Source organism: Salvia miltiorrhiza, chromosome 8 (genome assembly GCF_028751815.1).
Source record: "Salvia miltiorrhiza cultivar Shanhuang (shh) chromosome 8, IMPLAD_Smil_shh, whole genome shotgun sequence".
Lineage (NCBI taxonomy): Eukaryota > Viridiplantae > Streptophyta > Magnoliopsida > Lamiales > Lamiaceae > Salvia > Salvia miltiorrhiza.
This window is the reverse complement of record NC_080394.1, coordinates 25,731,461-25,754,199: the sequence shown is the minus strand read 5'-3', so window position 1 is coordinate 25,754,199 and position 22,739 is coordinate 25,731,461. Positions and strand designations below refer to the sequence as shown.

At 40.7% G+C, this 22,739-nt stretch overlaps 1 protein-coding gene across 1 annotated transcript; it reads left to right on the top strand.

Moving 5' to 3' along the window:
* The first annotated feature begins 15,231 nt into the window (after window positions 1–15,231).
* On the top strand, window positions 15,232–21,326 carry LOC130997272 (peptide methionine sulfoxide reductase A1-like). Its single transcript, XM_057922538.1, has 2 exons — window positions 15,232–15,824; window positions 20,660–21,326. The coding sequence occupies exons 1-2, from the start codon at window positions 15,339–15,341 to the stop codon at window positions 20,909–20,911; spliced, it is 738 nt and encodes a 245-aa protein (XP_057778521.1). The 5' UTR covers window positions 15,232–15,338; the 3' UTR covers window positions 20,912–21,326.
* The last annotated feature ends 1,413 nt before the right edge of the window (window positions 21,327–22,739 follow it).

The following is a 22,739-nucleotide window of genomic DNA, read 5'->3' as shown; positions in this document are numbered from 1 at the left end:
TGAGGAGCTGGATACTGTACTTTGGGCCTATCGCACTAGCCCAAAGACAGCCACGGGTGAAGCACCGTTTACTCTGGTGTATGGATCTAATGCAGTAATACCAGCGGAGGCAAGATTGGAATCATATCGGATAACAACCTACGACACTGAGCACAATGTTGAACTTCGTCGAGCAGAGCTAGATTTGGTGGAAGCACAGAGGGATGAGGCCCGGGTCAGAGCAGCAAAATACAAAAGCATTATCAAAGCAGGATACGACAAGAGGGTCAGAGCACGGAAGCTATCCAAGGGCGACTTAGTCCTCAAAAGAGCCGATGCATTGAAGGTAGTGGGCAAGTTCGAAGCTAATTGGGAAGGCCCGTTTATCATCACAGAGATCCTGGGTGGTGGAGCGTATATATTGTCGGATCCAGACGGCAGAGCTCTTCCTAGACCATGGAATATCAACAATCTCAAAAAGTTCTATGTATAACTGCTACTTAGCAGCACTAATTCCAATGTAGACCGGATACTCTTTTTCCCCACAAGGGTTTTAACGAGGTCCGGGGCCATAATATCAATAAAACAGATATGTGGTTCTAGGGAATTCCCTGGTGTTGTTTTATTTACTTTAAATTATCGCTTTTTTACATCACATATGCTATTTAACATGTTCATGCAGAGCATTGCACATGTCACCAGAGGGGGGAGTAGGGTGTATACCCCTAGCCCACAATTTACAAATTCAAAATACAAACTGCTTCTTAGCAGGACAAGAGAGAAACAAATACAAAAACTGCTTCTTAGCAGGTCAAAGGGAAAGCAAACATCAGGGATTGACGACTTCTCTTCCATGCGCCAACACTTCAAGCTCTTCTTCTCCGCTGAAACATGCCCACTTCCCAGATCTACTCCAGATCTACCTCACGCCTGCAGAGCACCAAGAAAAAACAAACAAGTCAAAATGCCAAAAAGAAAGAGTACAGAAGAGGAACAGACCAACCAACATCCAAATCTCAGGAAGCCGAAGATAATGCTCCCGATTGCCGGAAGCCTGCTCCTTGCAACCACAACACCGGAGATCTACCCCGGAGACACAAAGGGAAGGGCGGAGCCTTCAAAGATGTGGGTGCCCTGAACAGGACTTCCCGCAATTGGGTGCTTTATAACCAAACTAGGGATGACGAGAAAGCTTTCTTCAGGAACCCTGGAGATAAAACTCTCAGGCGGGGGAGAGTCCTGTTTTTTCAGTCGCCAACATTGTGCACTTTCTTAACAAGACTCACTCCCCCGACTGAGTGCTTTACAACCAAGATAGGAAGGGATACATGGAGATCAGATTGGGGCGGCGGAAAGAAGATAAGGGATTCTAAGCTAGGTCATGAATGGTGGGGAGTATATATAGAGATGGTTTTGGGCTTAAGAAAAGGGCTAAGAGGTAACGGGCTCACGCGAGTTTATGGACCGGAGATGGAATAAGGAGTAATTGGGCCAACATGTTCATAACAGAGTATTGCACATATCACCAGGGGGGAGTAGGGTGTACACCCATAGTCCCCAATTTTCAAATTCAAAAATCCAAAAATTGCTCCTCAGCAAGTCAAGGGAAAAGTAGAGGAATCACGCCGCCATCAGAGCAGAGGGAAGCTATCGTAAGCCGCGAAAGTTGGTTGTGCCATCCGGGCCCTCCATGCTCCGCGCAGAGGGTTACTATTTAATCGTAAGCTGCGAAAGTTGGTTGCACCCCCCGGGTCCTCCATGCTCCGCGCAGAGGGTTACTATTTAATCGTAAGCTGCGAAAGTTAGTTGCACCTCCCGGGTCCTCCATGCTCCGCGCAGAGGGTTACTATTTAATCGTAAGCCGCGAAAGTTGGTTGCACCCCCCGGGTCCTCCATGCTCCGCGCAGAGGGTTACTATTTAATCGTAAGCCGCGAAAGTTGGTTGCACCCCCCGGGTCCTCCATGCTCCGCGCAGAGGGTTACTATTTAATCGTAAGCCGCGAAAGTTGGTCGTGCCATCCGGGCCTTCCATGCTCCGCGCAGAGGTTGCACATAATCGTAAGCCACGAAAGTTGGTAGCACCCCCGGGTCCTCCATGCTCCGTGCAGAGGTTGCATTTAACCGTAAGCCACGAAAGTTGGTTGCACCCCCCGGGTCTTCCATGCTCCGTGCAGGGGGTTCTTTTAATCGTAAGCCGCAAAAGTTGGTCGTGCCATCCGGGCCTTCCATGCTCCGCGCAGAGGTTGCACATAATCGTAAGCCACGAAAGTTGGTTGCACCCCCCGGGTCCTCCATGCTCCGTGCAGAGGTTGCACTTAACCGTAAGCCACGAAAGTTGGTTGCACCCCCCGGGTCTTCCATGCTCCGTGCAGGGGGTTCTTTTAATCGTAAGCCGCGAAAGTTGGTTGCACCCCCCGGGTCTTCCATGATCCGCGCAGAGTGCTCAGAGCTTGGATGGGAAGCAGCAAAGGAATGCTTGGATGGGAAGCAGCAAAGGAATGCTTGGATGAGAAGCAGCAAAATCCTCGCCAGAGGAGTCAGCAAAATCCTCGCCAGAGAAGTCATCAAAATCCTCGCCAGAGGAGTCATCAAAATCCTCGGCAGAGGAGTCATCAAAATCCTCGCCATATGAGTCATCAAAATCCTCGCCAGAGGAGTCAGCCAAAATCCTCGTCAGAGGAGTCAGCCAAAATCCTCGTCAGAGGAGTCAGCCAAAATCCTCGCCAGAGGAGTCAGTCAAAATCAACAGAAAGGTCATTTAGATTTCAACAAAGACAAAAATCAACATCAACACCAAAAATATACACCACAGTTGGAGATCCGGAAATGCAAGTTTAACGTCAACAGGTAATAAAAATAACATGAAGTACGAAGGAAAGAAAGAAGCACGAGCAGGGAAAAAAAACTTCATTTAAACATGCGCAAGAGGCAGAGTTGTGCACCAAAAATCAAAAGTAAGTATTGAGTTTTTTACAAACTAAGGGGTTACAAAAATTTTTGAAAAGTCAGAAGGGAGATCAAAGCCATCAAGCGGGAGGGACAGAGGAGTCTCCAGCAGGAGCAGAAGAAGCGGGAACAATGGCAGAGGAAACCGGGGGGGGGGACGGCACTTGCGGGGACCTGGCTAGCAGAGGCTCCCTCTATAAATACCGGCAGCATGCCAGTTTCCTTCACCTTCGGGAGACGGGACTCCACGTCCAGCAGCTTCACAGCTTCTTGTACGTACGTTTTTTCGTCTCTATACAGGGTAAAAAGCTGCTCCACTGCGGAGGAAGAGGAAGCAGAGTCTTCAAAAGCTGAGGCCGCCAAGTCAGAAGGCAGGGGAGGCACCATGCTGTATTGAGAAAATTTTCGGGTGCTGTTGCCAGTAGGATCCCGCAGCCGGTCCACGAAACCCACCAGGGAAGCAGAGAAAGCAGGCATATACATGGGAGCAGAGGGTAGTGAATCAGACCCGACCCCAAAGGTAAAATAGGGAAGGGCCTTCTCCAGCACCGGATACCACCACCCCGGCTTCCCCGGGGCATCCGCAGGGATCCCCATCAGCTTGTTTATGTCTTCATCATTGAGGTTCTCCATCAAGGCTCGCAGATCCAGGGTAGCAAGCTGCTCCGGGGTCACCCCCGCCATCTCTAACGCCTTCATGGCGGATTGCTTTATCACGTAAGCAAATAGGGGCCCGAAGTCCTCCAAATACTCCGGAGTTTGTTTGAAGGCCGCCAGGGTGTCCTCCAGCATCACCCTCAGGAAGTGTTGACCTTGAGGAGACAAGAAGTACTCCAGACGCTGGTCTCGTGCCCCCAGGACATAGGCACGGTTCTGAGCCTCCACAAGTGTTTTCCTCCATTCACGCCTGGCCTCCCTGTAGTCCTTTTCGTACCCCGCCTTGAATCTGATAAGGCTCTCATGACTCTCCCTCGTCACCCTCGTCAGTTCGGAGGCCAGGGACGACTTTTCCACCTCTACTTGGGCCAGCTTGGCCTTCAACTCAGCAATTTTCGCCTCAGCTCCGCTCAGACGTTCCACTACCCCTGCGACGTCGTCATCACGCTTGGCTACTGCAGCCTGCTCTTTCTCTCTCTCTTTCTCCAACACATCATAATCGTGGATACGCTGGATAGCTCCTCAGAGCTGAGATTCCACCTGCAAGGAAATAGAATGGATCATGGCAGAACAAAGAGCTAATCTTCACCAAAGGAATGATTTTCTTCAGAGAAATGGGTTCTACCAGAACAAGTCAAGAGGTTAATAACTTAAATTTTTAGATAAGAATACAAGCTGCAAGGTACCTGAAGAGCCAACTGGCCAAGCCGACTTGCCAGAGCCCCTCGTGTCAAGTTTTCTACTTTCTCCTTGTCCTTAGAGTGGACACGAGACGACAAGGCATCAATAAACCCCTGCCCCGACAAACTCGAAATCGGGCCAGGAATAGTATCTTCTGACTCATCAACAGGGGGAAACCACAACCTTGCCCTTGCCCTTTCCCCCAGCAGAAGGGAGGACTTTCGAACCACCAGCAGACTTCTTTGCTGGGTCTTCTTCAGGCTTTCTTGCCTCTCCTTCTCACCCACGGAGATCAGAGAGCCCCTCTTCCGCTTCTTCGAGAGCTCGGGAGTGGCGATGTCCTGGGTTGAGTTGGGAGAAGGAACTTCATCAGTAATGTCCACAATCTGGACATCTTCTTCACCAACACCGGATGCATCACCAGTACTGGGGCGTCTGCGCCCGCGAACAAGGCTACCTGCATCAACCTCATCTGCATCAAATGTGCGTGAGGCTTCCGCGTTTCTCTCTGGGACCCCTGCCACAGGGAGAGTGGTGACCATCTCTGACCCAGTGGGTTGTGCTGAGGGGCCCGTTCGGGAAGCAGAGCCTCCTGAGCCATGTTCCCTGCTGCGAGCGGGAGAAGCAGCGTCATCCAAATTGACCCCGCACTGTTTCCTCCAAGACATGTCTGCAAATAAAAATTCTACACCGTTAGAATCAGGGTAACAAAAGTTAATATATTTTCTAACCCATATTTTTACCTATTGATTTCTTTGGATATAGGGGAAATAAGCCATTGTATGCCAGGGCCGAATTGTTCTCAGCGAGATATCTACAGGATAGGGGCTCAGCCTTATTCATGGCATTAAGGTGGGCTATGACACCCAGGTCAAAAGTGGAGGGAGCAGCTTGAGAGGCTGGTTTATAGGTGGTCCGAGGACTATGCCACTCCAACTCCAAGGCGCCGTAATCGCGCCAGGAACCAACAAGGTTGCGCACGTAACAGTAATTAAACAAAAAATCATTGTCAAAAGAATTTAAGGAGGAAAGGAAGGAGGTGGGATATTTTTGAAGACCGGCAAAGCTATACAAGGGACTGCCCTGCATGCGGAGAGATTGGGTCTGACAGAATAGTTTGGCAGGTGTCCCCAACACCATGGGCTCGGCAGAGAATATGGAAGGCATATAACCTCCGGATGGCAGAAGGGGCAACTTGATAAAAAGGGATGTGAAAATGATTGCAGACGTCAACCAGGAGAGGCGGAGGAGGAAGCCTTAGGCCAGTGTCTATCTGGGCTTGCCAGATGGCTATTGTTTTGTGGTCACGAAGTTGTTCCGGAGGTTTCGAGGCTTTAGAGAAGGCCTCGAATCTTAAGCCGTCGGGGCAACGACACTTGCTTCTCATCTTTTCCATCGCCGTGAAGCTAAGGCGAGAATTGGGGACAGGTTTAGGGGGTTGGGGAGCCTTTTTAGTTTTCTTTTTGGGTTGAGAGGGACTGGGAGTAGCCTGAGAATCACGTGAGACGGAGGGGGAAGGAAGGTTTTCAAGACCTTGAGGCTGGGGGGAGGAAGATGAAGAATCTCGGGGAGAGGGCGAACGCGAGGGCTGGGGAGCGGAAGTGGAAGCCATTATTAGAAATTTTAATCCTAGGGTTTCTAGCACGCTCAATCAGAGCACCAACAAGTACACCACTACACTACAACTAATCACAAATATTGGAAGAGGAGGGTACGCGAATTACCTAGGTCAGGGAAAGATTGACTGTAAATACCGGAACGAAAGGGTCGCTGGAAGTACGTCGGAACAGGAGGGAGGATCGCCGGAAATTGCAGATGAAGAAGTTCGGAAAAATTGGAGAAGAGGAATAGTGGAAAGTAAAATTTCAAAACTGAATATGTAACGTACGCGGGCAACTATCAGTATACGGGATGAACGACACGTGACCCTAAAAAACAATCGACGGTCGAGGATTTCTATGGGGAGGCGAAAGGACGCGAAGGCTGAAAAAGTAACCTCGGGATACGGAAAAAAGCATTGTAGAAGGGACAGGCAGTTAATGCTGGTGACGTCATCCACGCGGGCGAATCCTCTGACTAGTTGCACCGTTCCAGAGCGAACTAGTCAGACCAGAGGGGGGAGTAACAAAAATGCCAGAGAACAATTTACAGAGATTACCTTTATCTTATTACAATATTAGAATTCTCGTGTCTTCATGATTTGCAGGGACCAAAGAAAACAGCATAGCGCTAGCTTTAACAATACTTCACTGGTTGAACACGAAGAATACCCGGTTCAACCAGACTAGAGGGGGGAGTGGTTGATGAGGAGTGATATATGCAGAGTAGGGAAATGATGCAAATCAGAGGAATCGGCCCCACCAGCGGAACAAGTAGGGCAGAAGAAGCACACCCGTCAGAGGAATCATCCTCACCAGAGGAGTCGTACGTACCAGAGGGATCATTCCCACCAGAGGAATCTCATTCACCAGAGACATCTCATCCACCAGAGGAATGGCTCTTGCCAGAGGAATCATGTTCGCCAAAGAAATCACTCTCGCCAGAGAAGTCATCTCCACCAGAGGAGCTACATCCGTCAGAGAAGCTGCTCTCGTCAGAGGAATGCTCTTCAACAGCAGAGTCACTAGAAAGCGCGGGGAGGTCTCCCGCGTGAAGGCAAAGTTACCATTCTACCATCAAACACGCAAGGCGCATGCAGCACAGACGAATTTACCGTTTTACCCCTCATTTGTAAATCTATAAATAGAACATACGTGCTCTCTTGTACTTACGCTATCTCTCATCTTCGAATACAGCAGCAAATTCTCTCTTGTGTTCTAGCTTTCCGATTGTTTTTCTTCGTCTTCTTCAGCTAATCAAACTAGGTATAATTTATGATTGTCGTTTTAGCTTAGGTGTTGGTCCTTGATTCACCAATGTATATGACAGATGTTGAGCACCCCTGCAAGATTTTTCACTATTTACTGACGGGTGCTATAATAATTCGAAATATATATAGGATGGAAAATGACCGAGCTAGTCAAGTTAGCGAAGAGGGAAGTAATTGAGGAAGAGGTAAAAATAAACGATTTTGGACATTTGAAGAAGATACCATGCTCTTAAAGTGTCTACATGGGTTGTCTTGTGATCCTAAATGGAAAAGTGAAAGTGATTTCAAGAGTGGTTACATGAATAAGCTTGAAGAGATGATAAAAGTTGTGCTTCCTACTTGTGGCTTGAGAGCTAATCCACATATTGAGTCTCAGATTAAACATTGGTCCGAGAAGTAAGTGCACTTGCTGAATTGCTATCTACTTCAGGCTTTGGGTGAGATTGTGATAAGAAGATGTTGCAAACAGAAAAAAAAAATGTGCTTTATGAATGGGTGAAGGTAATATTTATTTCCTTTGTAGGCTTTGACTTTTTGCTTCTCAAAGTTTGGTAGTGTTATATTTATTTATGGATGCGTCTATATATATGTGTGTGTTTTTGTGTTTTCAGGACATGATCTGAAGTGGGGTGTCTCATCATGCTTGTTTTTATTTCTCTTTGATGTGAATTGAGATAAAAAAAAATAATTTTGCAATCATCAAAGAATCTCCACTTTTTTACCAAATTTGTAAATACTGCAATATGTAGTAGTGTTAAGAAATCATGTTTCTATATTTGGGCGGGAGAGTGGTTCTTTATTTCAGAGGCGGATCCAATGATGGGCGGTGGGGGTACTAGCATCTCCGGTCGCTTTATCTTTGACATAAATTTCAACAAGTGTATCATAACGGGGAAATGGAACCCCATATACTTTGTAGGAGCTATCAACAACATGGATGTTGAGTTTACTAATGAACCATTGATGATAGAGAGTGATGAAGAAGATGATGCAAATTCAGTAACTCATTCCAGAAAGCGTCCACTAAAGAAAGAGTTTAATGACCCAACTCCTTGGAAGAAAACAAAGCTCAAAGATTTGAAGGGAAAAAGAAAGGGGCAAAGTAAAGTAAGTGATATTGATGGATTAGTTAGTTCTATTCAAAGTGTTTCAACCAATTTTGAGAAGATATTTGAGAATATCAACACAAACTTGGGAACTATGGCTTGTGCTTGGGCGAAAGCGGAAGAAATGGAACAAAAGTTGGATGATAAGTCGAACAAATTGCTAGAAGAAGTGATGAAATTAGATGGGTTTTCCCTTCCGAAGCTTTGGAAGTGGCTACAATTCTCATGGCGGAAGAATACAAGCGTCACATATTTTATCAAGCTCCAATGAACTTGAGGAGGCAATATGTCATTGATCTTCTCAATAAAAAGTAGAGCTAGTATAAATTCTAACTATATGAGCAGCCAACATGTCATTTCTTATCAATCTCATTACTTAAAAACCGTATAAACGTTTATGTTTTTGCTTTGATCCGTCATACTTTTGATCATATCATAGTTGTTGATTATGCAATAGTAGTTAATTATAGCAAGGGACCTTTATTAGTTGTTGAATTCTTTTAATTTTATACTAGTTTTTATTCTATAGTGGTTATATATATTAGTTAAACTTGAAAGTTTGATTCCTTGTTCAAACTTGTACCAAACAAGAAGAAATGGAATCTCTTATTAGTGTTTCTTTTCCATTGTTGAACCAAACACTCAATAAAGGTAACACTTATTGTTACCATTCCTCCACTTTATTTAATTTCATTCTCTTTCCATTCATTTACTTGAACCAAACGACCACTTAAGAAAATGAAAGACAATAGTGTTAAAAACCATAAATAACATATATGCATCAAATCATCTTCGTTATATTTTGGGGGTAACTAAATTTTATTGAAGCAAAACCGAAGACATAAGATGTACAAGTAATTGAAAGTTTCAAGTTTAAAAAATTAAATAAAGATAGCATGTATTATACTATACCATATCATGCAGAACATGGTCCAGAATCGGCCATGCTAAGAAGAAAATCCCACACAAAACAAAATCGAGTAAGCACACATCTGCATGCCTAGCAGAGCACATGGGATAATGTTTTCATATCGATCTTTTTTACTTTTGTTGATGGAGTACTAGTTGTTGTTCCCGCAAAATAGAGCATGTTGAATTAATTGTTTGAATAAAGAATCTAGTGATTATTTATGTAAAGCAGTAAATCAACAGAAAAATAAAGTGAACACAATAAAATAATTTTATACTGCAATTGATTAATTTTAGTTGTGAGTTCACTATAAAAATCTTTTTTAGAATGAATTGCACGATCTTATTAAGCAGATATGATAAGAAAAGATTTTTCTTTTAATCTTATCGTGAATGCTACCAACAAGCTAGATTTACTGGAGCTAATATAGACTTTACTGACAAACAAACACTTTCAACTAATTCTAAATTCACGAGTCACTCGCTCAAGGTAAGCTAAAACTAGATGGTTTGTATGTTGAAACAACACAACTCAAACAGTCCTACTCTTCGATACTTATGTTATTGCTTTTTCAAATTGGTACTGAATGCAGCGACTTTCCTCCTTATTTATAGACTTTTTGAAACTTGGAAATCAAGGATAGAAGGCTGAGAACGTGGCTGAAAACGTGAGTTTAAGTTGAAAACTTGATGCCAAAGAAAACTTGGTTAACAAACACTTTAACCACTTCCTATTATCAAGATTTAAATAGGTCTTGATTGTTATGCCCTCTCATATTCCCGTTGATAATCTACATAATTTAAACAAATTATTCTCCACAAATAATAATTAAATGAAGAAGACAAAATTTAAGAAAAAAATCTAAAATAGAGTTAAAATATTAACTTTAGCAATCTCCTCATTTTTGTCTTTCTTCATCAAAACATACAAGGCCCAAGTATAAGAATGAAATAACATTAGCAAATTATCAACTCCTCATATGTTATAACCTCACCCAGCTAAATCATATACTCCCTTCGTCCTTATAACAAGTATTCATTTCCAAATGGCACCGATTTTAATTAAGTAGTTGAATGTATTGTGAGTGGAGTAAGATTCTCATATTATTGTGAGTTGAAAACTTACCAAAAATAGATTGAATACATTTTATGAGAACGGACGAAAATGACAAATTGGATACATTTTATTAGGATGGATGAAGTATTATATAAAACCAATTCATATCAAAACTCCCCCCAGTATGTAGCAAATAACATAAATGCCAGCAAGCATAACTATCATATGCCAAAAAACAAAGTAAATGCAACACCACCAAAACAAAATATTTCAACATCTAAACTGTAACACCCTTATTTTTCCATAGGATAATAGGAGTATTAGATTATTTTCTAGAATATTTGGTGAAATGTGAGAGAAATTGAGACTATAGCTATCAAATGAGCTAGGTCAGACCGGGCCGAAATCCGATCGGACTGCAAATTAACAAGCCCAACCCAATCCTCTTAGGCCACTACGCATTCCGGCCAAATCGGGCCAATAATTTATTCTTTTCCCTTAAATCCTATTTTCTTGCTACAAAAATTATAAAAATAAAATAAATTAAATCGACTAACATCAAATCAAATCATCAATTCACAAATATAATTAAAAATAAAACAAGAATCTTAAATCATACAGTTGTAAGTCAAAACACAACGAAAAATAAATGAAAATTCCATAATAGATAGTTTATTAAATAACACTTCAAAATATTTAAACAAATTTAAAGTCTTAATAGTAAATAGTAAATACTAAATATAATCAAGAATCAAGATTCAAATGATTGAACATTAACAACATTTGTCCTTGTACAATCATATTTTTCATCATCATGCGCAAGTGTATCACACTTTAGACATAGACTTTTAGCTTCCTTTACTAACTTCTTCAATATCATCCTCTTTTACACTTTTAGTAATTTTAGTACCTAAAGTGCTCTTAAAAGTCGGAGCATTAACCGATTCCACAACTTACACGTCATCATCTGTATTCTTCAATTAATTAGAAAATTAATCAACCAGAAAAAGGAAACAATGTATCTCAAATAAATGAGATAGTGAGACGAAAGCAATTGTGGCAGGTTAGCTGCGATATTTTGAAATAACTAATATATTAAAGTTAGGTTTTATGATAGAATGTTAGTTGAATGTTATATAATCTTATTAAAATAAGATTTTATTAAAAGAAAAAATAGAAACCCTAAACCCTTGAAAGCACAGAGAAGCAAACTAAGGGCCGAGCCTCATTAAAACCTCAACTCGAGGAAAAAGAGTACTCGTCTACCGAAAAAATCACAAACTGTGAGGGAGCGGAGTGAGACCACCTCAGAGACTCCGGCCTAACCATTGTCCCTAGGTTGTCTCGGCTACCCATCACAGAGACAAAGCAAAAAAGACGAAGAGAAAACCAAAACAAAAACCAGCGAAAATGCCAACAGAAAATCCAACCCAAGTATCTGCTAGAGAACAAAAATAACTTCCAACAGCCAAGAAGCTTTATGTCACAATCATCCGAAGACCACTGCTCTAAAAAGAGCGAGACACGGTGTATCAACGACCAAAACTCACCGCACTCAAGATCTCGACGCCAAACGGTAACGGTCCCGCCGGCGGAGCAACCGAAATAGGCCAAACTCTCCGACCCCAGCCTTGAGCTCACCCAAGAGCTGAAAAAGAGCCTGAGAGCAGCCCCCCAAACCCAACAACTCTTAAGAAAAACCGCAGCAACCCACATCCCCCAACTGTATGACGAAAAGCCCAAGAGAAAAAACTCATCAAAATTCAAAAGAGGCTCCAGCCACCTCTTAGCACAAACCAAATCCAGCCAAAAACTCGCCAAAGACCACAACTCCACCCACCATCTGTAAACGTCGAGGCCCAAACTAAAGAAGAACCGAATCAAACCAAAGAACTCAAGCCAAAGAAAATCCAACAGAAGGATCTGTCGCCACACCCCCGAGCAACCCAAACTCCGCCAATTCCAGTCAAAAAAGCAACCATAATGCTCATAAAGTCGAATGTTATATAATCTACTATATACTAATAAGATAATATTATCATGATTGTCTTTGTGCGCAGTTTAATTACTGTTTATTTATTTATCGCTCAATGGAAAGTGCATGTAGTCGATCCCTCTTGGATGTTTGACCAAAGCTCTCATGAACATGTTGGTACTATGACCAAAGCTCTCATGAGTGAGCTGGTTGGTCAACTCCTTTTGGCGAGGTAGATTTGGGTTGCCCCATCATTTCCTGTAATATTTGTTTATCGCTCAATGGGGAATACATGTAATCGGCCCCCTCTTGGACGCTTGGCCAAAGCCATCATGATCATGTTGTGGAAATGAAGTTTTTTCTTTTCTTTTCTTGTCAAACTTGCTTTTAATGAGACATGTCAGTCTAGAGTTGGTCGAAATTTTGACACGAAGTTTTTGGACGCTGGGTGTGCGTTGGCGTCCGTGCCCCCACTATGGATGCCCTAATACTAATTGCTTGAGGGGCATAATCGGACAAAAAAAACCTTTGTACAAATCATAGAATTAAATTACAATCATTATCCTTCCGCTGACGACAACTCAACACTTTAAAGTTTTTTAAATACAAAATAAATGTTAAAAAAAGAGAATGAATATGCGATGCATTGTAGAGGCTAAAATCTACAATTGACTGAATTGAGGATGACGTTTGCACGTTTGAATAGATTTGGCACTAGCAACCTGTCAACACAAAAACACGTAAGAGCCCTAGGTTGAGCACCGGGAGGGGGTGTCAACCGTAGAGCCTATGACGTTCAAGTCAGTAACGGAATAGTAAAGCGGAATGACAAATGAAATGAAATGAGAGAGAAAGACAGGTTAGAATGCGTGGTTATTTCAAGCTGTCGGAGGGTGGAAACGGTGATAGTGGGTTGTGATAATGGACGGTTGGAGGTAGTTTTTTAGACATTTTTTTAGAGTGGGGTAGTTTTGCAAATGCCCCTAAAAATAAATAGAAATTATATTTAAAATTAGCATTTGCACCCCGTGCAATGCACGAGAAACATTTTTATATTTCTATATTTATATGAAATTGATACCAAATCAATTATCATATTTATAAATATAATAAAAATAATAGTTTTAACCGAATATTGAAAAATAAAAAAATAAAGAAGAATTCACAATAAAAAAAATTGATATCATGAAAAGGCAAAAAAAATTACAAAATAAAAATAAAAAGATACGAAAATAGATTTATTCAAAAAAGGATGAGAGAGAAAAGAGAATCTTTTTAAATTTTAATCTTTTAAAAAATGTAACTTTTACATTTTAAATCAAATATTTTGATAAAATATACTTACTTCGTCCACCAAAAGTTTGACACAATTACGAAATTACCCGATTGAGCGTCTATAAATAGTGTAACACTTTTCTTTTTGGGATATGGCCTCACATTCTTCTTTTAATCACAACCACTCATTTCTTCATTGCTCCTAATTTAATTCAACCATAACTTCTCATTCCTACTTTAACTTACATTTACCAACTAGTATTTTCTTAAAACCCGTATCCTCCAAAAGTATTACACTCTTGGTGGACCGAGGAAGTATCAAATTAAAACTCTTATCATGATCTTTAATTTTATATGCATATTAAATATTTTATAATTAGTCGAATTTCACAATTTTAGAAAGAAAAATAAAACAAAACAAGAAAAAGAACAAATATAATTTAAAAATAAATCTTTAATTTTATTATAATTATAAGGGTTAAATGCATGTAATATCATGAACTTAAGCCGAATTCCAAATTTAGCACGGATTTAAACAATTTAAATTAATATGGCTAACTTTGATCCGTGTTCAATTTTAGCACCATTTTTTTGACGTGGCTTGCCGGCTCACGCTTCGATCCTACGTGTCATTGACGTGGCTTGCCGGCACAAGTTTCCGGCTGCCCCTTCTGCCTCTACGAGCGCCTATCCTCCTCCAACACCCCTTCCTCTTCCCACCGCCCCTCCTCATCCGCCGCCGCTTGCATTTTTTTCATTCGATTCCGGCGATTGTAACGTTGCCGGTCAACTCTTGCCCTCTCTCTGAAACTAAAACTCGCGCACCCATACCAAGCACGACGCACAGCTCGCGTCGCCAACTCCCCCTTTCGTGACCTCCGGCGACGACACAACCTCAAACTGTGCCTCTGCCCTTCGACCTCCCTTCTTCCTCACTGAAAATTCTTCCATCTCTGGCTCCAATTCCGAATGGCAAAGGGGCTGCAGCCAATCGGAGCCCTAACTCCCCAAACTCACTGCCTCTGCAAACCCTACCCCCAATTCAAGACGAGACGAGCAACTTCTCTCGTTCATCCAGCCGCCACCACTCCAGCCACCCTCAACGCCATTGTCGTCGTCTCAACTGGAGAGACACCGCCACACAGAAACGCCGGAGGACGAACGCTTCCGCCCTCATCTCCTCCACCGCGCTGCGTCCACCTTCCCTCTCCAGAAAAATCCACTGGTAGCCCCCACCCACCAACTTTTCTTCTTCTTTTTCGATTATTGGGTTTTTTTAGATCTATGGGTTTTCTTAGATCTGCTGCCTCTCTGGAGGAGACGAGACAAGTGCCGCCGCCAGACAACGGCGGCCATTCGCCGCCAGACACTTTCGTCTCTCTCTCTACCGCTCGAGAACAAAATTATGACGTGTCCGCCGGAAGACACGTCATTGCCACATGGTTCTGCCAGAAAATAAATCGGTGCTAAAATTGAACACGAAATAAAGTTACCCATATAAATTGGAACTTTTTAAATCCGTGCTAAATTTGGAATTCGACTAAAGTTCATGATATTATATGCATTTAACCATAATTATAAATTACCACTTAATTAAATCAATTTTAAATTAATTTCAAACTAAAATCTTAACTTCATAAATTCGAATTAAAAAATAAGCATAAAATTAAATTTCGGCTGCAGTTTAATAATTAAACCCAAATATATTTCAAAAAGCACACATAGAATAAATAAAAAAAAGATAAAAAACAAAAGTAGAAAAAGAAAATAAGATTTTATGATATTTGTGCTCGCGCTAAATAAGAATTTGTTTGAATATCGACGCGTAGAAACCAAACCCCAATACGTCATCTCTGTCTTCTCAAAACGACAGCTACAACCACCATGTCCATAGCCACACCCCAACTCTCCTCCCTCTTCAAACCCCCTTTCTCCATCCCCAAACTCAAACCCTTGAATCCCCCCCTCAAATTCCCCGCTCTCAAACCCTCTCCCCTCACTATGAGCTGGCTCAACAAGCTAGGCTTCGGCGTCCGCTCCGCCGCCGACTCCCCCCTCGACTCCTCCTCCGCCGCCATAGCTCAGGGCCCCGACGACAACATACCCGCTCCCGGCCACCAGTTCGCCCAATTCGGATTGGGCTGCTTCTGGGGCCCCGAGCTGGCCTATCAGAGGGTGCCAGGTGTCACCAAGACCGAGGTCGGTTACTCGCAGGGCTATTTGCATAATCCCACGTACGAGGATATATGTTCGGGCAAGACCAATCATTCCGAGGTTGTCCGGGTTCAGTACGACCCCAAAGAGTGCACCTACGACGCGCTGCTTGATGTTTTCTGGGCCAGGCATGATCCTACCACTCCCAATCGCCAGGTGGGTTTTCGTTTCTTCTCCTTTTTGTGTGTGCTTAAATTGGTAATTTTTTTGTTTTATTTATGTGGGATTAAGTTTAAGTTCATTCTAGATGAGTTGATTGACTGGCTATCCCCTTTTCTTTTTTTATGTCTTTTGTTTTGTCCTTCGACTAACTTGATGATCCTGTTTGAGTTGTGTGTGTGTTTGTGAAAGAGATGTTACGAATTAAGCACAAAACATATCTAGGAAGCAAAAGATAAACACGCAAATTGTTTACCCTGTTCCATTCACGTCTGGGGCGCTGCCAAGCCATGAACTTTTCACTATAATATTTTGGATACAAATTCAATCCTAATCTAACTCTGATACGGTTTCTGCCGAAACTAAATAAAACACCCTTACAATAAACTGGGCCTTCTACCGGGTCCGGGGCCACTTGTGCATAGTACTTTCAGGCTCCATCACTCAACAAAAGAGAGAGAGGTGTGCATGTGTAGGTGGGGGTTTGGGGGTATCATTTGATCTTAGAGATTCAGCGTAAAGGGTTATTGGGTCTTCTTGTGTGTTTTCTGCGAAGAATGCAGTGTGTACTTTCATATGATTTGTTTGGTGTATGGATTGTATGTTTGGGGGGGGGGGGTGCATGTGTGTGTGTAATCTTGTTTAAAATCTTTGGATTGGGACCTGGTGAAAGATCTATGATGCTCCGTATGTTGTTGAATTGAATATTTTGTTGTACTAATTCATATCATCAGAGTTCATCTGCTTCTAAGCATGAAGTTTGATCCTAAACTTCCACCAAATTCTTGTTCATAATAGCTGCATACTTGAGATAGGAATTATCTTTTGTTGTTGACTATCAGCTTCATCTCCTAAATTTTATAATACTATAACACTTCAAAACTCTCTCCACTCATAGTAGATGGTTTATTTCTGAATAAGTCATAGATTGGGGTTGAAGACATAAACACTTTTTCTGCACATTTTCCCACCTTGAACATACTCCTGTTGCCACTTCCATCTATATTCTATTTGTAGTATCAGAACTGCCATGAAATGTCTGCAAAATCGGGCCATAATGGATCACAATGTATTCATTCTCAGATAGATGATACTGTTACGTTCTCCCAGTTGGTTGATATGTCTCGATCGTATCCGGCCGATTATCCTATCTATAGTAACAATTACATGAATCAGCCTTCGGAAACGTTTTGGTTCCTTGCATGTTGATCCTTATATGGCATTGTACCTAAAAAATAAGCTTTATGGTTATGTTTGACCTATATAAATTGCTTTTCTCAGTTTAAATCACAGATGATTATAAAGAAACATCAGAAATGTATAGCTCATTCATAAATTGTATGTTTAACCATGAGATAAAAATAAGTTCCTTTTTCTCCAAATGAACTTTGAGTTTCGGTGGTAGCATGCGCTTAGTTAGAAGATTATCATTGAGTGAAGCCATTTCCATTCCTGTTTATGTATGGTTATGTGATCGAAAACCAATTTTTCGCTGATCCATTCCTGTTTGGCTGACTAAATGATCAATGTGATTATTGTAATTGCCATTTGTTTACTTGTTATCAATAAAGGTAACTACTATTGTCAAACAGAGCACTTATTTTCCTCGACTTATAAATTGTATCTTAACTAGTGTGGTTGTAAACTACTTAACTCTTTAACCACGAGTGATGCCTCAAAATATGAATTTGACTTACACAATTGACGTCCTAATCAAGATCTGCTTGAAAGCTCCTTGATGAGTGAAGAAACTGATCCACATAGGATAGGACAACCCAAAATGGATTTTGTGCCATGCTTAGTGGGACGGAAGGAGTATAAATTTTACAATCTCTTGCTTGAACTTTTGGAATTTAGCAAATCTATACTCAAATCTACCTCAGACCTTGGTTCTCACCATTGCCTATTTTGCTACAACCATGTGAAAAAATAGTGAGTGTCAATTTTTATGGCTCCATATTAGAATTTAGAAAGTAACATTATTATATTATTATGCCTATTCGACAATAATTTAATCATTATATTAATTCAATTTATATTAATATACTAAAATATCAATAAGCCATTTATATTATGATATTAGGTCCACTAAAATGTCAGCAAAGCAAAGGCTCTGCTGTTTGAACTGTGGAGGAGACCAACTAAATACTGTTATTATCGATGCCGCACTGAGCAATGGCTCCACTATGTAGGATGTTTTTGCCAAATCCCAATTAAGTAGGCGATATGGCGCCCCTCCTGCATTAGTAAGAGTGTAAGTCACCTAGATGGCTAGACCCTGATACCCTGTCTGGAAGCATCACACTCAACCACAAACGAGCATGGAAATACTGGAGTAGGGAGCACCAAACTGTCATTCTTCAAAGACAATTTGACCCTAAACTCCATCAAATCTGCTCAGTTTATTTTTTAAAATGGCTCTGTGAGTGATGAGCTAGCTGAACATACACTTGGTAGACCGGTGGTAATAACTTGTGAGCCATGAAGCCCTTGATAAATGTAGGGATTGGCCAATGCAGAACAGCTAACACCGTTACTGCATGCCCCAAATACTCCACATTAGTTTGACCTCAAGCACACTTCTTGGGTTTTACAACCAAAGATTGTTCTGGCAACAAATCCATTATCATTAGTAGGTGCTGCAAATGTTCCTTCAGAGCACACTACAAACTAAGATGTCCTCAACAAAAACCAGAACGAACTTTTGTAAGTGTGGTCGAAGCAAGTTCTTCATGATAGGAAGACTGAAAAGTTGCCGGAGCATGGTAGAGTTTTGGCAACCATCTAAGGCACATCATCGTGGGCAATCTGGATTTCGTGGTATCCCAAAGGCAAGTCGAGATTGCTAAACCATCCGTGGAATTCATCCAACATTTTGTGTATCATTTGGATTGGATATTTGTCTGGTATTGTGTGTTTATTTAGCTCCTGATAATCAACTAAACCACCAGCTACCATCTTTTTTCTTACTAAAAACACGGGACTTCAGCTAGGCTCCATTATCACTTATACTAACCGCTCCAGTTCATATTTTGCTGTGTGGCTGTAGCAATATGGTCGAACAAAAACCGGTGGCACCCCAGATTGGAACGGAATATGGTGATCCACCTGTTGTCTTGTCGGAAGACCCCATCGCAGAAGCACAACCGTCGGAAATTCCTTCCCCATCCGATGTTGAAGCATGGTGCTGGAATCTGTTGGAGTGAAGTCTATAAAACACAAAAACTATATAACTAGAAAGAAAGAAACTTCTCAAATGAGGCCACAAGAAGACTCTTGCCACAGCAAATATGCTGTCAACTCTAGGCGATTAAATATCATTTCATAATCTGAAAAACCATATTAAATACTTACTATGTCCAGCCCATGCAAAGGCCTACATAAATAAAACACAGCTGATAACTTATTAAAACTAATAATAAGTCTGTAAAAGATAGAATCCTCTCAATCGCTTAAGGAACGCCAGCACCACCTTTCTTCCACAGTCTTGCATACACATTTGAGAACGGATGAATTAATGCTCTTGTCGCACTTCTATCAAATGCCCCTGTTGCACGGTTGTGGTCACCTCGGAAAACTTTACATCTCCAATTACCCTAGACACCCATACCAATCACCACCTAGAATCAACATCAGAGAGCTGGCATACATATTCTGGCAGCCGAGAGCTCTCGGCGAACCTAGGCAGACTTGCTGTGAAGTGTCGCTCTTTCACCCAAGTAGTCAAATCACATTGTCATTTTACCCCACTTTGCGCTAACTTCTCCCAATGTGGCCAGCCATGAGACCCCTAATGTTTGATGTCTGGGTGTGTTTGGATTCAGGAATTTGAACTCAGGATTTCAAAGCATGGTTTTGAAGTCCTTTAGATTTGAATTCCCTTGTTTGGATTCAGGGTGGATTTGCATAAACAATTTATGAACATAGCTTCTAAAACGTTGTAATGGACTTATTGTGTATTATCATACTTTATCTTGTGCTAACCTTCATATCATATATTATTTTAATTTTTGTATAGTAGTATATCTTTCTTTTTCATTGTGTTATTGTTGTTGTTGTGTTGTGTTGTGTTAGTACAAAATATTTTGTGTCTACATATTCTTGTCGTCTTCCTGAACAAACTTATTGTGTTATATCATTATTGTGTCAATACGAGCATGACATGCTTATTCAGTTTGACAATCTTTAATGTGTGTAGTGCATGGTGTATGTCTTTATGTGCATAGGGTTTGCAGTATGCCTAACGCGTGTAGTGAGCATGGCAAGTGTATGTAGCATTGTAGTGTGTCTAACGTGTTGGTTTTTGTGTAATTGTAATTGTATTTGTATGTCTTTATGATGTTTATAATCCGTGCAGTGTGTCTTATTCTATTAGCAGAGTATGTGCAGTGTTTGTAATGTGTTTGTTGCTCGGTAGTGTTTGAGTGCATTATCCAAAATGAACTAAAACTCATTTGAATCCATGGATGTAATTATTAGTATTTTTCTGCCAAAAAAGATGCGCGGATTTAACTATGGATTCCAAATCAGCTTTACAAATCCATTCTTGAATTCCTCAACCGGAACACACTGTAAATTGTTTTCTTGTTTAAGCTCTTCATCCTAGTACATCGGCCTTTTTAGCCATTTCAGGCTTCCACCTGGGCATTAATTTGTGTGCAATTGACAACCTTGTGAAAAGTTGGAACAATTGAAAGTTCGTATATTTGGAGGTAGAATTTGTAGTTCATGTGCAAATTTAGATTTGGGTGAAAGTTTGTGTATCTAAGCTCAATTACCCCTAATACTTGTTTTAAAAGTTCCATTTCTTACATTATGGTGCCAAAACTCAGGGGAACGACGTAGGAACTCAATACAGATCTGGGATATACTTCTACACACCCGAACAAGAGAAAGCCGCGTTGGAATCGAGGGACAGGCAGCAAAAGCTTCTGAACAGGACAATTGTTACTGAGATATTGCCTGCCAAGAAGTTTTACAGAGCTGAAGAGTATCACCAGCAGTACCTTGCAAAGGGCGGCCGATTTGGTTTCAGGCAGTCATCCGAGAAAGGCTGCAATGATCCAATTCGTTGCTACGGCTGAGGTTCGTAGAATGTGAGTTGCTACTATTCAAGATCCTACTTGTTAATAATGTCTGCTATATATTTTTACTTAAAAAGAAATTGAACGCTCATTAACTGGTGCATGTATTGTAAATGTCTGGTGAATTGATCAAGCTGTGACATTTTGAAAGCAATTCCCCCCCCCCCCCCCCCCCCCCTTTCTATTTAGTAGGTATCCGATCTAGATATATTGTGTGGTGACGAATGTATAATTTGAGGCTTTGCGTTGCGAATGCTTATGTGATGAAAGACGCAATTATGAGGGTTTGTAATGTATGCTTGTCGAGTTATGTTCATGTCATTGTAACAGCTTTTTGGTGTTATCCATTTTCTGTCATCATAAACAATAGAACATTTTAACAAAAATAGTTCAATGTAAGTTTGAAATTTTGTTAGTATTTTGTATCTTTTCTATTTTTTAGATGAATGGATTGATATTTTAATGTGCGTTGGGAACATTTGGGGGAAGCAATTGATAGAGTAAAGAGGTTGAGATAATAAAGAATGATGAACAGAGAAGAAATACAGATAGAATGCACGAAGAAAATAAATTGATTAAATAACTCACTTCAGACGACGCCCTGCGATAGGAATTGTCCTTTGAACAACGTAATATCTTCAATGAATAAATTCTAGCTCAAAAATTTATTTGAAGACCTAAAAACTTTTAAGTTCAAATAAGTAATTTGGAGCCCACACAAAATTTGATCCATTAATTTATTCCAATACTAAACAACTTGAAATTAAGGTCAAGGGCAATAAGCGAATATCAAGGTCATTAGAGCGTAGTAGGTTGTTTGTTTGTTCGTTTAATCTTAAATTAATCTATTGTTAATATTATGTGTTGAATCGACATTGATAGGTGTAGTTTTAAGTATGTGTTCTAATCTCAGGTAACTAATCTGTAAAGGTTAATCACCAAAATACCTTGTATTATACTCTCTTCTTCCCACTTCAAATGACCCAAAAAAAAATGGGCACTGAGATTAAGAAATGTGTGATAAAGGTGTAAAGTGGTGGTGGGACAACCCAAAAAATAGTGTAAAATGCCCAATTTTATTTCTAAATTTGAGTTGAGTCATTTGAAGTGGGACAATCCAAAATAGAAATTTGGTCATTTGAAGTGGAACGGAGGGAGTACCTTATAATGTTGGTTAACATAGTGAATTTGGTCATGAGTCATTCACATGGTATATTTATATAAAACATGAAAAGTATACTCTGTGTATTTACTTTCCGTTGTATGTTAACTTGAATGTTATTCAATATTTTTGTAACATTATTCTTACAAATAATACATTGTTACTTATGATAATTTGGGGGTACTAAACTCTTTCATTTCCCAACACAGCTCTAGAGGCATTTGGACTTTTTTTATTTCCCTACTTCTAAATAAAAAATGAGGGAGTTTTATGTGCAACAACTTACAATATAAATCTAGAAAATGAATTAATTAGCATCGGTACTCGTCTTACTTTAAAATCATGGAAAATTCTCAAACAATAGCATCAGTACTCTATACTATCTAAATCTTGGGATGTCAATCGGGTTTCGCGCTAGTCTTATTAGGTTATCGGGTAATTCGGGTGAAGACTAATCAGATTGAAAAAATTTCGAATTAAAAATTTTCAACTCTAACCTTCAACATTTGGGTTTTAGGCTAGTCGGGCTCGATAATTTATTTTAAAAAAATTAACTAATATTTCTCTTGACAATATTATATTTATTAAAATAAATACACGCATAAATAAGTGACATTTCAACATCAACTTACATAATAACTAATATGCAACTCTTAAATATATAAA

Coding starts and splice junctions, on each gene's coding strand:
- LOC130997272 (XM_057922538.1), top strand. CDS start 15,339: ATGTCCATAGCCACACCCCAACTCTCCTCCCTCTTCAAACCCCCTTTC. Junction 15,825..20,659: donor CTACCACTCCCAATCGCCAG/GTGGGTTTTCGT, acceptor GCCAAAACTCAG/GGGAACGACGTAGGAACTCA.